Raw genomic sequence first — 19103 nt, 5'->3', positions numbered from 1 at the left:
GAGACAGCTATATCTGGGTCCTTTCAACAAAATCTTGCTAGTGTATGCAATGGTGTCAGTGTTTGGAGGCTGATTATGGGATGGATCCCTGGATATGGCAGTCTTTAGATGGTCCGTCCTTTCGTCTCAGCTCCAAACCAGAATTCATTTTGCCAATCTATCGAAATGTTTTCCCGATGTTTTTATGTGACATTATTGAGATAGTTTCAGAATGTTGATATTAACTTCTACCATCATTAACATTTACCATGTTAACTTGGGAAGGTTATTCAACATTTTAAGTGTTGATTGCAAGAAGTACTAAATTATTATAGATAAACCCTTCAACAGGTTCCAGGACAAAGATTAAGTGTTGTCATTACTTTTTAGAATAATGGTTATGCAGACATTAGATTTAGTATGCCAGTTTCCAAAGCATTTTTATTTTGTGAAGTTAAAGAATATATTCTGATATATATATATATAATTCATACCATTTCACCAATGCGTATCATAAGAGAAAGTTCATTCTCTGAAAATACTATATAAGTTCTTAAATAACTTGGAAAATTCCTTTAAAATTGATAATTATTTTATGATTAAGAATTTCTAAAGTATAAGATGTATTTGATTAATAGTTTTCAAATTATCAATACTTCATCCTCATTAATATTGCTCTTGTGTTTGACATCCTACTTCATCAACACTCATGGGACTTCATTTTTGCTATTTTCTTTTTCATTTTAAAATATTTCCAGAAAATAATTTCCTAGGGATAGACTAGCACTTACTTCATATATTGGTCCAAATGACACAGCTTTTCACCTCTAGCTTGGCCATTAGGATTTACTTTATTTTGTTCTTGTTGATTAAAGATCTGTTGTCATTCTCACTGAAATATGGACTACACCATAATTTTGCTCTTAAAAAAATTAAAACCAGACACATTATTTTTCATTCTTTGAGGATTTATTAGATTCCCTACCTATGTCAGAGCTGTTTATTTTTATATTTTCTTTGTGGGCTTGGCAGCTATTGCACAGCTTGAAGGAGACAGGAAACTAAAGTAAAGGGTTTCAGTGTGAACTTTTGTTCCTGCCTCCAACTCTCACCAGTTGCATTCAATTTGGACACTCTTAAATTGCCAACTTTACAATTTACTCTGTGATTTATATCTAGAATTATACAATTTCTTTAGAACCAGACACACTTTCATTTAGATATCTGAAATAATGGCTTTAACTGACTTCACGTGTGCCTTTGTTCAGTGATCACATGAAACTGAAATAACTTGAGATATATGAGTCAAAATATATTATTAATATTTCCCCTTGCAATTAGCTTGCATCTGCTCAGTTTTAGCTTCTTGAGCCTTATCTTCCATAGAAATAGCTATTTGCCATACTGACAGAGATTTTTATTTCCTTTTCTTAATTCTTTGACTATTCTCTTTATTCCAACCCTTTAAATAGCTTTGATCCACTTTAATAATGGAGAAATATTGTCTAGATAATTATTTTTTCTTTTCTTGTATTATCTACAGTAGTATTGTGAAAATAGGGTATGAATAATTATGGAGTCATATCAATAATGACTAAATATTGATATTATGTGACCTTTATTATATTATCTTCCATATATCCATACACTTTGGGCCATGTGGTAGTGAATTGAGCAATCATCAATAAAATATGAGCTTTTAAAAACCAATCTACTATTGGAAAGGAAGAATTATGGGCTGTATAAAAGGATTTAATTACGTTCATTGATCAAGTATGTCAGATAGTTATTCAAATTCTCACTCAACTTTTATTGCCTCAATAACACATTGATGGCATGCTTTTAAAATATGTTTCTTTTAAGAAATACAAAATGCATACAAAATAAAAATTTATTTCTCAAAAGCCATCTGTGTTCCAGCAATTGGTTCTACACCCATGCATGGAGGCCGGACTAAGTGAAGTGGCCAGCTTTAAAAAGAGAAAATAAAAATAAAACAAAACAAAAAAAAACCACCACCAACAACAAAAACTTATATTAAGTTGGGAAGAATGGTGGTGGCGGTGATAGGGAATACAAGAAGTGGAAGGGAGGAAATAAGAGCTGGATTTGTTTAAAACACATTATAAATGAAAAAAATTATAAATAAATCAACCAAAAACTTGTTCTAGATGATGAGGGTTTCAGCAACATCTCTAGGGTTCCCTTTGTGTTTGGACAATCCACAGATTTCCTAAGCAGCACATTTAAGAAACTTTCAACAACTTTATAATAGTGCAAAGTGTGGATGGATTAATCTAGTAAGTGTGTAGAGTTTCAAGGCCAAAACGGACATTTAGAATACAATGATTTAGGAGAAACCAGAAGAGGGCAGTGAAGAAATTTAAAGGAAATGATGAATGTAAGACTAATTAAACATACGGAGAATGGTAGACTAAGTCCCTTCAAGTAGATTATAAGTCACATGGGTTTTATGTGAAAAATATATGATATAGAAAGCTCATGACTCACTTGACATTTTCTAGAATGTATCTGTTGCACGTTTGGCCTTTTATAATCATATCTAAGCGAGTTGGGGCGTTTGAGAACATTGAGCCCTTTTAATTCTGCCACTTGCCAGGAACACACCACTGGCTCTTGGCTTGGTGAGATGCAAAGCCAAGCCTATGGGCAATCACTTAACCTGGCACACTATATGTAACACTCATACTACACCAACACACAGAGATCTAGACCTCATCTAGAGCCTGAGGCTGGCAAGACTTCAGAGGTCAAAACCAGTGTGTGTGACAAGGAAATCCATGGCCAAGAAGAAGAATACAACCATCTGTTGTGAAAAAGCATCTTCTGTAAACGAAAGTAATTCCCCTTCACTTCCATGTCCAGGTCCCATCATTAAAATTTACATTAGAGTTATTGCCCATTACTGCTGATCCCATTATTGCCTGCCATGTTAGATGAAGGATGATGCAAAAATAAATGTTATAGATTTTTAAAGTGGCACATAATAAAGGCCACAGCAATAAACCCAGGACATTTAACCTCACTCAGACTACTTAGCATGAAAGTCAGGAAGGACAGATATTTGCTAGAGAGAAAGAAAAATGCATTCTCACTACTTCACAGCCTTCTACAGCTGAGAGATAATGTTGCAGCACATTAACTATTCCTGTGAAAAATGTATGCAAAGGAGAGACAATTTGTCACTATATAGATGGGTGTCATGGCTATAGGTTAAACATTAGTGAGGCAATTTATAGAGACTGTCACTCGGGGGTACTTATTATGCCACACATGGTCTCAGAGCCATTTAGTATTTTGTTCACTAGCTATGCAGTGATCACAGGCATTTTGGAGAGATTTGTGTAGGTGTTAAACCACCATTTCATGAGTGGGTGCCCTTTAATCCACAGATGGTAAAGAAAAAAGTCCTCCAGTAGCTATGTAAACTTTAAAAAGTTCTATTCATTACAGCCTTATTTATAATAGCCAGAAGCTAGAAAGAACCCAGATGTTACTCAACAGAAGAATGGATACAGAAAATGTGGTACATTTACACAATGGAGTACCATGCAGCTATCAAAAACAATGAATCTATGAAAGTCTTAGACAAATCGATGGATCTGGAGGATATCATCCAAAGTGAGGTAACCCAGTCACAAAAGAACACATATGTTCTCAGGGATAAGTGATATTAACCCAGAAACTCATAGTACCCAAGATACAATTTGCAAAACACATGACACTCAGGAAGAAGGGAGACAAAAGTGTGGATACTTTGATCCTTCTTAGAAATGGGAACAAAATACCCATGGAAGGAAGTACAGAGACAAAGTTCAGAGCAGAGACTGAAGGAATGACCATCCAGAGACTTCCCCACTTGGGGATCCATTTCATAAACAAACACCAAATGAAGACACTGTTGTGAATTCCAACAAGAGCTTGCTGACTGGAACCTGATATAGCTGTTTCCTGAGAGGCTCTGCCAGTGCCTGGCAAATACAGAAGTGGATGCTCACAGTCATCTATTGGATGGAACACAAGGCCCCCAATGAAGGAGCTAGAGAAAATACCCAAAGAGCTGAAGGGGTTTGCACCCACATAGGAAGAAAAACAAGAACTAACCAGTACTCCCAGAGCTCCCTGGGACTAAACAACCAATCAAAGAAAACACATGGTCGGACTCATGGCTCTAGCTGCATATGTAGAAGAGGATGGCCTAGTAGGTCATCAATGGGAGGAGAGGCCCTTGGTCCTGTGAAGGTTCTATGCCCCAGTATAGGGGAATGCCAGGGCCAGGAAGCAGGAGTGAGTGTATTGGTGAGCAGGAGGAGGTGGGGAGGAATAGGGGATTATCAGAGGGGAAACTAAGAAAGGGGATAGCATTTGAAATGTAAATAAAGAAAATATCTAATTTAAAAAAGAAAAGAAAAGGAAAGAAAAGAAAAGGGATGTTTCAAGTTCACTTCATTTCATCAATAACATAGAAAACTGTACTGACCAACAATTTCCACAAATAATGGAACCATGGTTCAGTTCCTAAAATTCTCCCAAAATTTTTACATAAATTTTTAAAATTGTATGTACAACATACTACTATTATATGCTAACGGGATAAATGTCATTTAATACAAGTTTCAAGGCTTGATGCACAGATAATGCAGAGAGAGGGGCACCTTCTTTCATGGAGGTGTCTTTCCTTCATTGTAAAACTTGTCATGCTTTAACCTCTTCATTCAGAGTGTAACATTCTGCTGTACAAAACAAATTGGGAAATAGTAACTCCATTCCATACTACATGTATTTCCGAGTGGTTTTTTGTTTTGTTTGTTTTTGTTTTGTTTTACTTTTCTGCTTCAATAAAAACTGACCATGTTTCATGAGGATTTTAAGAGAAAGCCAGAGATCCTGAAAGTAGCAATTCAAGAGTGAAGTGTTGCTTTCCAAAAAGTTTGAGCACCAACAAAAACAAAGCTTGACTATAAGATCCTGCAGTTTATTTTATTAACTATTTGGCTCTGATCAAATATTCATTAAGTAATAAATACTATAAGATTCCTGATTTGGCTATTGAAGAAGAAACAAAAACTATGAACATTTGATTTATTGCTAAAAGCACACTTGCCTAATCATTAATATTTACTGATTATGTTCTATGGTTTTAATAACACAAACACTAAAGCATCCCGGTGAAGTAGATAGACAAGATAGACATCCCAAGTTACTAAATTAGGAACTGAGGTTCAGGATCAGCAGTTTTCCTACCAGATGGTCAGGGAAAGTTGGTTTTGGCTTCTAATTCCCCACTTTGGTTCTATTGTTATACTGAGCCCTTTGTTTAAGAAGTTTGGAAATTGGCAAGACACCCTGACAAAGGTACTGCAACTCAGGCTGAAGATGGGGTGAAGAGAGAATGACAAGAGGACAGATACAGCCAGGGAAGGTGGCATTCACTTGATCATAAACAGGATTCTCTTCATGGAAGAACTGCCATCTTACTAAGTGCCATACATTTATTGCATGCTTGCTGTGTGCTGTGCTCTTGTTAGGCTTGTACACAGAAAGGGATCTTGATTCACTCCTCAGTTGGATCACTGTAAGGAGAAAGCCGAGAAGCAATAACTCTGGTTACCACACAGCCATGCAATTGCTTTTAGAATCACAAATGATAACCACGTGTGACTCAGATCACAAAGAACTGATAAACTAGAGCAACTCTGTTCTTTACTCAGCAGCTGGACCACATAGACAGCTTTTGAGCAAGAGGGTGATTTCTGCTGCGATAGCAAAGAGATGTATTACAGAGGATGCTGTTTGAGAAGTTATTGCAGGAATTTAGTCAATAAGTGCTTAAGAGACTCTATTAGGCACTGTCAGCAGAGCTGAGGAATACAGATTGGAGAGGTCAAATGGATAGTACTTGCTGAACACTTGTATTCTTGGGACCAAAGATGAGAATATCCTTACATCTTTTGGCTTAAGAAAATGAGTTCGATTTTCAGCTCATGAACACTGTCTTGTGGAAGTGATAAATTCAAACTAAAGAAATATATAACAAACTTTTGGTGCATAATTGATAGTTAGCTAAGATTAGCATTAGTTAAAACGTGGAAAGTACGGTGGAAACCAGACGCTTTCATGTGGTTATGTAGCTGCTGACACTGCAGAGAATGTATGTGTGTGTGTTGTTATGCCTTTATAACTTATGTTGATATGGGTAATAGTGCTATCCTCAGGCTGAGACAGAGCTGAGTAACTTGTCTCTCCAAGTTCAAATTCATATTAAAATACAAATTGCTCCAATAATTAGAATTTTCAGCTTCTGTGCCTACAGTCATTGCTAATACATCCTTGGATACTGAATAATGTCTCTATGTCTTTAAGCTTTTAAGGATAAATTATGTATCTTAGACACTGTAAAACAATGGTTTCATAAATTTCTTTTTATTTTTTAATTCTATAAAGTTTACTCTCCTGATTTGTTGAAATAATTTTAACTACCACTTGTTTGAGAAAAAAGAAACTACAATATAAACATGGACCTTTGAAAGCATTAATAGTGTATATTGTATTTAATATTGTGCATTTTCTGGGTATGTGAAGAGGGATAAACAAAGAGATAACTGGGGTGATAGAGATTTAGGAAGGTTTACATGAAAATTTGAATTGGATCTTGGTAATAAGGATGAAAAACCCTAAAAGTCAAGTGTAAGGACAAATTAGGAGACAAATTGTCAGAGAATGCCTTTCAGGTAGTGTGGTTTAGGAAGACCTGCAGTAAACAGCATAAACTGAAAGGAGGAGGAAGATCACCAGACTACAAGCTGCAAATTGGGCTCCCTGCTTATGAAGCAGCTCATACCATTTTATTAGAGTAAATATTAACATAGAGATGTAAAAATAGGAAACAAAACTAAATCATACTCAGCTCTTTTCCCCTTGCAGTAAATAACTGTGTGAAGTCTCCCAGACTGTATCGTGAATGCCACATTAGCAGCACCAATGAGCAGAATGACCCAAGAGGGAAGGAGTGTCGGATGCCCCATCAGCAGTGTTGCCAGCCTAGATCTTCTGTGCTTGTAATAAAAAGTGAAATGATCAGCAAGTTATGTACACCCAGGAGATTATGACTTCTGTAGTGTGACCTAAAACGTCTTATGAAAGGACTTGACTTTGCTGAGTTTTTCAAAGTTGTTATTAAATATTTAACTCAAGTAGAACTCAACAAGAATATCTTCAATAACTCCTTTGCAATCATTTTTAAGCCTCAAGTCATACATGACCTCCTTATGTTAATCAGGCTATTCATTCAAAAACTTACAACACTGTGTAAAAGTGTAACTGTCCAGACCACGAAGCTGGAGCTGAAAATGTCCTCTGTCTATATAAACAACTAAACAGAATTCTGACTTTTTTTTAATCTCATTTTAGAAAGTTCCATTTGCATTTTTCTCAGAATTAATAACACACTGTTTTGAATACTCTAGGACTTCTAAGCCTTCTTCCTTTAGAAGACATGATGCAGGGAGGTAGCTTTACCTTTTGAAAGCATCCTCGAGGAATAAAATAGAGATGAAAATGAAATAAATAATCACATTTTAAATTGATTCAAAATACCTCAGTTTTAGAGTTTAATGTGTCAATAGGTTTCTACACCTATCATGCTGGTTACAATTTCAGTATGAAATGTTCTTACAGGTTTATAATTTGAATATTCGATCCCCTTCTAGCAGAATTATTTGGAGAAGTGCTAGGAATCCAGATGCTGTGGTGTCACTTAACTAAGGTGCTCATTCAGGGTATGGCAATGGAGGTTGGCTGCCAGTTTGTATCTCTTTGCTTCCTCTCTGCTACAAGGCCAGACTCTTCTGTCACATATTTGTATAGCCATGATCCTATGCATAACTAAGTGCCCAGAATGAAAAGAGTAGAGGATTATGGATAAAGCCTCAAAGACTGAAAGCTATAAGAAGTTCTTTTTTTTTCCATTACATTGACTGTGTCATATGTTTCCACAGTGATGAAAAGCTTTATTACTAATTCCAAGTAATACAGAAAGCTCGTGCTAAAAGTGGGGTCATTGCTTTCAATAAACCTAAAATGTAGTTCTGAAATTTTGGAGATAGGCATATGAGAAGGATTTGAAAATGTATGGAGATTAGTACTAGTCAAAGCCTAAAGTAGAATTGACTGACTGATTCTGGTGTGAGCTCAGAAGTCAAGAATATGGACAGCTAAGAATGAACTCATAAAGATGCAAACAGAAAGAAATACTTTAATGGGAATAGGAATAAAGGCTATTTGTGTTTTGTTATGGTGATGTATTGCATGGAACTTTTGGTAGCCCACCTTAATGTTTCAGGAATAGGTCGCACTACCAGCCCCTGCCCAGAGAATACTGGATCCGCAAATGAAAAACACAGATATACACACTGATCAGTTTCAACCTGCCTTATTGGCTCAAGGGCTGGTCACTTTCAATCTACCACAGCTAACATGCACTTCCCAATACTCTTAGCTCATCACTTCTCAACTTGCCCTAGTTGCTCAGTTACCTGGCCACGCTGTCCAAGATCTCACATGGCTTGGTTAGCTTGTCTCCTTCCAAAACATGGTAAGATATATCTTTCCTCTCTCTCTCCTGCATTTGCTAGATCACTTGCGAAGACCTGGAAGTCTCATCTATTCTTCTAGCTCATTGTCTGCTAGCATCTTAATTAATGGATCCAACTGAAGAACAGGACTACCGCTACAGTGATGAATATCTCCACCTGCTATCAGTTACCTGAGACCTCATGGGTAGTAGATTTTAAGCTAGTGAAGGAATATTTAAGACAGTTCAGTATCTTGGCTGTGGCATTGTTAGTAAGAACATTTTTTAGACAAGTTTAAAGTGAGAATTGAAAACAAGGAGTAGTTCCGGAAAGTTTTGGAAAAGCACCATTTTGACAGTCAACTTGAGGCCAAGCAAGATGTACTTGTTAACAAGATTGGTACCATTAAAAAGTAAGCTAATGACTTTCAAGAGGGAAGAAGAAAAGATACCTTAAGAATAGCTTAAGAATAAATACAACCACTTTAAAGCCAGGACTGAGTTTATAAAAGATACACCTGCTTAAAAGTGCTCTGTAGTGCTCAGGTTACACAGGGTTACTGGGGAAAGTATTTCTTCATATGAAGAAACCTAAGCAACTCAGAGGATGCTATAACCACTGTTCAAGGAAGAGAGGCTGCTGCTTAAAAAGAAAGCAGGCCTTGATGTTATCCACATGATGCTAGTTTTATAGATATAACAGATGGCAAGATATGTTGAAAAGAGGAAGCCTGGTGTTAATGAATTCTTGAATGAATGTGTGCTATTGACATGGGTATGGTCATGTGAAGACTAGTCTCAGATGCAGAGGTAATGGGCAAAGATTCTGCTACTGAGGTGAGGCTCAGAAAGAAATGACAAAGCTTTACTTAGGATCCAAATGTGGATATTAATAGTATATACAGAAAATATCCATCATCACTTTCCCTCCTAGATTTTTACACCCTGAAAACTGCTCTCTTACAGAGACTGCTCCTACCAAGATTAGCTAAACCTGACTACTTGATACATCTGTATACTGTAAACCTGCCTCTTTATTTATCTGTTATAACCCTACCTCCGTATTCAGCTGCATCCAATAAACCTGCCTGTCTGTTCAACTCTTTATAGAAAAACGTGGTGAGCTTCCAGGGTGCTACAGTTTCTCAATCACAAGGCCAGAACCACCTGATCCCAACACTATGCATCTTGGATGCCGTACAGAGTGAAAGAATTTAGTGTTGCCCCTCTTAGATTTAATTTTTTGTCATTAGTTTTGTTTGTTTTCTTTTGTTCTATGCCTTCCTTCTTATTCCCTGTTACTTCACTTTAGAAATGAGATTTTTTTTTTATTATTTGCAGTTTAGAAATACATAACTGTCCATTTGACTTCATATTGGTTCATAGGTAAGAGTTTTGTTTCTGTCTCAGAAAAGACTTTGCATTTGGTCTTTAAGCCAAGTCCATAATGGCTAAAATAATGCTGAATCTCAGAGATAGACAATTCATTCTGAGATGGGTAGAAGCCTTTGGAAGCCAGGGCAAAATGTTAAAATCTGAGTGGGCAATGCACACTCTCTAGTTTTTGGTGTTTTTTTAGGAAAATGGTAGAGAGTGGAAGTTAACACATAGATGGGGAAAATCGGTCACTGTGGGCATGTTCTTGCGGGTTATAGATTGTCCGGGTCCTTTCTTCATCACTCTCTGCTCATTTGCTTCTATGAATTGCACTCAGTTCTACCACAGCCTTCCATTACAATCACATAACAAGAGTGAAAATAGAGCTTTCGTATTAAATACTTATTAGGCTCTTGGGTGTCTCACACCCAAATGTCTAAGACCTTCTGCAATCTGATCCTGTCGTTTTCCCAGAGTCGTGCTGTGCTTGACTTTGTGTTATTGTCATTAAGTTTTCCCTTCTCAGGCTGTCATTTAGAACTTAGAAACAGTACTTCAGCTAAGACACTTTCTCAAAGATCCCAGTGACACTCGTACCACATGGAGTAGGGACTGTGACTGAGCAATTTTGTGGATATTAAGAGAAAAATATCAAAAATCTGGGTACACTAGAAAAAAAGAAAGTCCTTATATGTCATGAAAGATATATGTGATAGATAGGGTTGAGGGTGGCCAAGGTGTGTAAAGAGATGAAGGTCATTGCTGTAAAATAATTACCTAGAAAAAATGTTTCTAGGTTTAAAGAGATGTAATTTTTAAAGAAATTTTGTACAATTTATTCTGCTTATTGAGACAAAAGCAGTGCTTCCAGCTGGTTGCAAAACAAAGCAGTCTCTTGACAACACACTTCAGACTAATGGAAAATGAAAGGTATGGCTCCTCACTGAGATTTTGTGTTCAAACAGTGGCTTCCTTTTCAAGCATCCCGGTGTGTCTGGGGTTGCTCTTTCCAACACAGAAAATATTCCATTAATGAGAAGAAGCTCCATCAAAATAATCATATTGCTTGATATTCCCATAGTGTCTGGATGCCATGCCAACCTTTCATAGGAAATCAAATAAAGTAGATCCAGGGAGAATTTTATAGCAATCCACTCTTTTCAAATGTCATATTTCATCAATTTAAGATTTAGCAAATATTGTAACCAATTCAAATATAAGATGTGCAAGTTAGCACACACGTATCCATGCACAAAATAAGAGATCACTTACTCAAAATAGTTTGCCTAAAAGGCATAACTGTCACAATCTTTTTCATCTAAATGATAAATAGACATATTTATCAAATATATTAAAGGCTACTTTTTTGCCTAGATGAGAATAAATACTATGGGCATGACTAAAATAGTACTACCTTATTTTAGAGTTACATGAAATGTATGAAAAACTATTTGGTGGTTCTCTGAAGTGTCAGCTTATCCCAAACAAGACTTAAAATAAAAGAGTTAATATCAATAATCTATTATGCAGATGTTTTCTAAAAACCCAGAAGGCTTATATTCGATAGAACTAAGTAGAATACCAAGAAACATTTAAAGGAAAATCTCTTAGAAATAATGACCACCCAGAGAAATATCTGATATCACTATCCATCAGTTAATATCACATAATTTTTAAAATGTTGGCTATCATTTATTGGTCATCTACTTTTATTATTGTCATCAGAATCCACATCTATTTTAGCAAGGTTGTTTGATGAGCCAAGTGCATATCTATATACTATTGTGAAAGAGACAAGTGAAGTAAGGTAGTGTTGGTTTTACCTTCAAATGGAGGTAATTCTTTTCTAAGATGCTGGTATGTCCAGGATCATTTGGGAAATACTATGTACTCATCAAAAGCATCTAATAACCTGGGTTGGTGGCCAGAAGACTGTCACAGATGGTTTCTATAGAGCAGTGCAGTCCTAGGCCAAATAGCTCTGACTTCCCAGAAATAGAAACAGTCATATCAATGTCTCAAAAGACCATTCCAATTACATTGAAGAAAACTGAATAGAAGGCCCATTAGTGTAGGTGCAGTAACAACTTGCTTGCTAGTCAATTAATTGTGGTTTTTAAAAAATACTGTACACTAGGTTTGAATGCAGATCCTGAATCCAGACTGCCTACGTTTGAATATAGCCTCTCCTACTGACTATCAATATGACTTAGATAAGCTATTTCCACTAGTTGGCTTTTTTTTTCTATCACAGGATTTTGGAAATATTAATAGCTTCTGTCTCAAGAGTTATCATGAGAAAGAAATGAGATGACATAAAACTTAGCATGATATGCACAATTTAAGTATTTTCTATCACTGAAACAGGGTGGATGGGATGAAGAGGAAACGACTAAACATTTGAATATAGTGGCCTCAGCATAGAACTTCCAGGTTGACGGAAGCAGAGGGAATAGTCACGTGCTATTTACTGAGATAAAAATACCTGAAGAGGACAATGGGTTGGGGAAGGAATGGTGACTTTCAAACACTATCATATTATATTAAATATAATGGTCCTGCAAAATAGTTTATAAAATTTTATTTATGTGCAGAGGAACATATAGGTTAGGCTTTGTGTTAAAAATCAAGAGCTAAGTTTAGAAAATTGATGTAGTTTTATTTACTAACTTTATTTAATTGCTACTTGATTGGGTAACACAAAGCAGGATGCCTCTCTGGTGAAAGATCTCAGTAGTTTGGCAGCAAGAGCTATATTTTCATTTCACAGGTATTTTGGTTAACATTAGAACAATGGCAATGGGAACACACTGGACTTGTAATATAAAGAATTATCAAAACAACACTGCATAAGCTTTTTAAAATGTATATCCATGTGTGTGCTGGTTAAAGGCATGCATGCTGGTGACCTTGCTAATGGTGTACATGTGCATGAAGAAGACAGAAAGGAGCTTTGGACGTTGTTCCTCATGCTAGCAGTCTACTTTATTCTTGATACATGTTTTCTCACTGAATCTAGGGATTGCTGATTAGGACAGGCCAGTTGACCCATGAGTTCCAGGGATCCTCATGCTTCCACATCCCTACTGATAATATTATTAATGCATGAAACTATGTCTTTTTTTTTAATGAGTTCTACGGTCCAAACTCAGTTATCTGCTTGTGAGGTATACATTTTATCAACTGAGCCACCTCCTCCCCAGCTCACATAATGTCTTTTAAGCAATCGGATTTGCTTAAGAATGAGCTGTTTTGAGAGAATATATTGTCTAGATAAGAACAAGTTATTTCTAACAGTAATAATAGACACATTAAAATGAAATGGATAAATCTTGTGGGGTTCCACTTATAGACTAAATAAATAAATAAATAAATAAATAAATAAATAAATAAATAACTACAGGCACCTTATAGCTGTTAAGAGAGAGAGAGAGAGAGAGAGAGAGAGAGAGAGAGAGAGAGAGAGAGAGAAGATTAACCAGTCTCAGGGATGAGCCCACTGTTTAGTTACCCTATAAAAAGAGTTCAGCCCTGAAATTAAATATACAGATACAAACAAACAACAACAAAAAAACCCAAACCACAAAAGTAAAAAACAAACAAAAGCCTCAAACAAACAAACAAACAAAAAGGTTGTATTATATATTGATATATATTTATACTTATATATTGATATACATATTAATATATATGTGACATTGATAAGTAAAGATAAAGAGGCCAAAAATTAGAGTAGAAATGAGGGTGAGGGACATAGGAGTTGCTAGAAGAGGGAAGGAATTTAATTATATTTTAATTAAAATAAAAGATTAAAAATACCTAATGACTTATGTGGTTTTTTAAAAGTTATACTTAAATATATTTGAAGCTCGTTGAATAATTTATGCCTTTCCTTGTAGCCTTAATTGCTATGTTTTATCCTTAATAGTTTTTGAATTCATCAACCTGAATGCTAAGTAAATACATTTCCATAAATTAGATGAATTATTGATATTAATTTACTATTTCTTTTGATTTGCTAATGATTTTATACTTTACATGAAGGGATATTGCATTTCTGGCCAATCCATGTAATTACATGATGATTAAATGACTTTCATTTCTGTCTTTTCAATTTCTAGTCTGCTCCCAGTTTTCAAGAGGCGTCTATGCGATTTTTGGATTTTATGACAAGAAGTCTGTAAATACCATCACATCATTCTGTGGGACACTGCATGTATCCTTCATCACACCGAGCTTCCCAACAGATGGCACGCATCCATTTGTCATCCAGATGCGACCTGACCTCAAAGGAGCACTCCTTAGCTTGATTGAGTACTACCAATGGGACAAGTTCGCATACCTCTATGACAGTGACAGAGGTAGGTGACAGAATGTGTCCCCTTTTAAAGGGTCAAACCCAGCATTTATCCTTGGTGTTTATATGTGATGCTATAGTACTGTGAAAATGTATGAGCTCCAAAGTTTCTTGGTTTAAATTTCTGTGTAAATTAATGATGCTTTTTAAATACAAATGCATTCTATTGTAAAATATAAAGGAAAACAAAACAAAACAAAATAAAACAGAAAACAAGAGTCCAGAGGGATATACTTCACAACCCAGTATTTGAGAGCACAGTTGATAGGGATAATCTATGACAATCCAATGGCTTAGTGTTCAGTCATAGCATAAAACAGCTTGTTATGTGTGCAACAACCATTGCAGAATGACTGTGTGACTAATCAGAGAAGTGGTGTAAGGGAATTTGAATAAACATATAAATAGAAGTTTTTGTAGTAATTTATAGTTATGAAATCTTATTCAATGTAAAATATTTGTCAGGCAGGAAGTACCCAGTCTAGACTTGCTTTAAAATAAGGTCTCTGAACCTCAGAGAAGTTACAGGTTGCTCATGGGATCATGATCTACCTGTGTGTGGGATAGTCCACGCAGGCTGATATCCAATCCATGCTGCTTCATATAAGTCTACACAAATTTTTGTTGTTGCTGTTGAAGTTCATGCACAAATTTTGTGATGGAGGAAATCTTTCTTTTGTTTCTGTATTATTGTTAAGGTGAATATTAGCCGGCCTCTTCTGGGGTTGAGGAGCTGAGATTTTTAACATTCATCAGATCCAGAATGAGCAAAAATGATTCTGTGTATACCTCATATTCTATGAACCATTTTGTGTAGGTATTCATGTGTTTTGGGAGACTACACATAAGTAACAACAAGAGGATAAAGAACTGTATATAAGAATAGCTAAGCTCCACATTGCTTCCTTCAGAACCTCACTTCCTAGAGTAATGAAAAATTTAAATGAAGCAGAATCCCCTTTTGACCAAGATACGGCACCTTGTTGTGCTGAAGGGCAGACTGGAAGGGAGCCATTCTCCATGATGACTTAGACTTCCTTGGCTACAATGGTCCTGATGCAGGCTTTCTTAAGCTAGGTGTCTTTCCTTGGCCCTGTTCTCCTGAACCATGGCCTGACTTTCTTCCATGTAAAAGCCAGTTAGCACCCTATACACTGAATGAAAAATCCATGTCAACAGCTTTGTGGGCTTTGCAAAAACAGATTTGATACCCACACTATGCTTGAAAACTCTTAACAGAGTTATATACAGTTAATATAGATTTCAAGGTTCAGGGTGACTTTAATATGGAGCTTCCTCTGAATGTGATAAAATGATTTACAAACTTTATTTATTGGCTTTAGCCTTTCCTACTTTTTTAGGACTTGCTCTCTCTAGAAGTCTCCTAGAAGCTACACGTCACTCTAATCCGTTTCTTACATTTGCACCCTAGTGATGATACTTCTACCATCTATATGTATTTTCGTATTTAGAGGCTTTTTTCCAGAACAATCTCCACAAACCAATGTACTACCAAATATATAGAATCTCATCTCTGTAATGCTACACAGATCTCTATGGGATCTAGTTTCAACAAATCAGGTAGAATTATTTTAAATGTATTTCCTTTGCCAGCATCAAACCCTCCCTCCTTACTTGAAACACTTAAATGACTTCTTTGCATTGTAATGAGAATAACAACAAAATTCTCATCCTGGCTTTCAGACTTTATGATACTTGGGTATTGCCCAGTTCTTTATTGAGTTCTTAAGACTTGCACATTCACTAAATCTAAGTTCTAAATCTGATTGACCTTCATTCACTTTCTGAGATGAGCCAAACTCTTTCACCTCGAATGTCTGCAGAGTGCTAAAATTTGTAGAGCCTCTTGGTATCTGCTTCAATATACCATTTCCTGAGAGACACCTTTCCTACTGGCATTCTCTCACAAAACAATGTCTTAGGCCTCTTTCTAGGGTGTATGACAATTCATAATTAATAGTGACATTGATTCTGCCACTCAGGAGCGATTTAGTGAGCTCCTTCTACATTCCAGGGAATGTCTTAGCCACCTAGGATAAGGTCTTTTTGTTATTTTTGGTTTTACTGTTACCTGCAAGAAGGCAATGCCTAGAAACACTCCTCATACTGGGTGTAACTTTGTAACTGGACATGTAGAACTACAGGTCATGCTAGACACCGGGTTGGTATTTGGTAAACCGTGAGAATAAGTGAATGAGTTAAATGTTTGCACATCTTAAATTTAATCTGATGTTAAAAGCAGAATCATGATTGTGAAGTTGAAGGGTCGGAAGATGAGCTTTTTACTCATGGATGAGGTCAAAGAGGAATGTACCTCATCTTTTCTCTTGCCTTATCTGTAATTCACATTGATTAAAAGAGTGTCTCAAAAATATTCAAATAAACAAAAGCTGACATAAAGAGAGAAAGAGAAACACTAACACTTGAAGAGAGATACTCAGAAAAAAAAAAGGAACTGGGAACCTGCAAGTGAGGACTGATGGACCTATGTAATTGCAAAGAGAATCTGGGGCACTTTACAATGATTTCATTAATACCTTCAAAATACTTAATGAAATTGGATGGATGAGATAATCTCCATTTATTAAATTATACTAATTGGTTCAAGTCAAGCATATCAGTTTGCCAAAGAATATTAGTGTGGTAATATTAAGTAATTATATATTAAGACCAATACGACCTTATCACAACATTTTTCAGATTATATCAAGTAGCTGTAGATGTTTTAATGTGCCGAGTGTTGCAGAGGCCTTTCCATCAACAACTGTTTTCAGAGCTGAATTGTAAGACTCAAAACCCTCAAACAGCTTTGGCCTTTGGGAAACATTTATTGGCTTATAGAAATGGGATTATTGTTGACAACTTTTGTCTTATCGATGACTTCATTTGTATGACTTTGCATAATGTTAAAATTATCTATGCACTCATTCTGTGAGCTATTTCTTTCCTCTTTCTCTGTCCCTCTTATGTACTTCTTCCTCTTGGTAGTGCTCCATGATTGATGTGCAGTCCACCTCAACTTCTAACTCAATCTTGTTGATCATGGTTTTTAAAGCAATTCCATAATTTCCTCCACTTCACGCACCTGTTTGAGTCAATTTGATCCATTCTCCATAGGGTCTCCTCTCTCCCTCTTGTACTACATGGATTTCTGTAACTTACAGTGTTACACTGTGATGTCCAGCAGATAAATGTTCTTTTGAAAAGCATGAGTCCTGGGCATTGAAAACTCCTCCAAAACAATATTCTCCCCAGATATATAAACTACTGGAAAGAGACTTAGATAAATTTTTATTTCATCATGTTGCTCTTAATGAATACTGAAATCAATTTATCCTTGTTTTCCAAAATCTATCAAATTCTGAGGTTACATCTCGCTTTGTTTGGAATCATCTTCCACCATGTTCAGTATCCCAGTGAAAGGAACCCAGATGCTATTTCTCCAAAGCATGCTGACATTTCAGAATTTCTGGTATCTTTTTATCCAGCCACTTGGCAGCATCCTGATACTTCTTGAGGACTCTGTGCCCTTCCTTAAAGCCTTGTGCAATTGCTGAATTGGGAGTAGGTTGATACAGGTTTGAAATATGTTTAACTAGAGAGTAATGGACCACCCCATAAGGGCATTAGTCCCTGTGACTTTGATCATTGGATAAAGGTAAAACATATTTGAGTTTGAGTCCAGTGTTATGTGTTTGTTGGTTCAATGTCAGAGAAGGGAGGTGATATATTTCTCTGGACAGTAAGTAGAAACAGAATCAATTCCTCTTTCTATATTTATGTTTTAGTTTTATTTTGAGCAAACACTGCTTATCCCCAAAGAGAAGGAACTTGATTCCAGGTCAAAGAAATCATTTAGCATCATAGAACTAAAGGTTTCAAAACTACATTTTCCTCTCAATGCCATGAGAAAGATGATAAAGAATTCAGGATAATCTAATCTAGTCTAGGCACAGTGCCATGAGTTAGTGAGCACACATATTACTCTGCCTGGAAGAATGAGTGAGTGAGTGGAACTTTTATGCAACAAACAAAATATTGTTTTGTTTTTTATTAATTATTTTATTTAAGTTTTGAATGTTGTTCTCCTTTCCTGGTCTCCCCAAGCCCCCTTTGCTTCTAAGAAGGTGTTTCCTCAACCACCCACTCACTCCTGCCTCACCTGTCTAGCATTCCTTTTCTCTGAGGCATCAAGCCTTCACAGGACCAAGGGTCTCCCCTTCCACTGATGCCAGATAAGGCAGTCCTCTGCTATATGAAGTGGGAGCCATGTAGTGACTCATGTATACTCTTTGGTTGCTAGTTTAGTTCCTGGGAGTTCTGAGGGGTCCAGTTAGTTGATATGGTTGCGTTTCCTATGGGGTTGCAATCCCCTTCAGCTCCTTCAGTCCTTCCCATAACTCTTCTATTGGGGTCCCTGGGCTCAGTCCAGTGGTTGGCTGTGACTATCTGCATCTGTTTTAGTCAAGTTCTGGCAGAGCCTCTTAGATAACAGCCATACGATGCTGCTGTCTGCAAGCACATCTTGGCATCAGTAGTAGTGCCAGGCTTTTGTATCAGCGGATGGGATGGATCCCAAGGTGATGGCCTTTCCTTCAGTCTCTGCTCCATTTTTTGTCCCTGTGTTTCCTTTAGACAGGAACAATTCTGGGTTAAAATTTTTGAGATGGGTGGGTGGCCCCTTTCTCAACTGAGGACAAGTAAAATATTTTTAAGAATGAAGACTGAGAGGCAGGCGGATTTCTGAGTTCGAGGCCAGCCTGGTCTACAAAGTGA

General features: G+C 36.5%; 1 protein-coding gene across 5 annotated transcripts in view; it reads left to right on the top strand.

Annotated features, from left to right (window-relative positions):
- Window positions 1–19103, top strand: part of Gria2 (glutamate ionotropic receptor AMPA type subunit 2) — a 114239-nt gene that overhangs the window by 43273 nt on the left and 51863 nt on the right. For all 5 annotated transcript variants that reach the window (XM_021159170.2, XM_029475050.1, XM_021159172.2 and 2 more), the window contains exon 3: window positions 14071–14310. In XM_021159170.2, the coding sequence (XP_021014829.1) occupies window positions 14071–14310 (240 nt within the window). The remainder of the gene's footprint in view (window positions 1–14070; window positions 14311–19103) is intronic.

This window comes from Mus caroli, chromosome 3 (genome assembly GCF_900094665.2).
Source record: "Mus caroli chromosome 3, CAROLI_EIJ_v1.1, whole genome shotgun sequence".
Lineage (NCBI taxonomy): Eukaryota > Metazoa > Chordata > Mammalia > Rodentia > Muridae > Mus > Mus caroli.
This window is presented reverse-complemented; position numbering and strand designations above follow the sequence as displayed.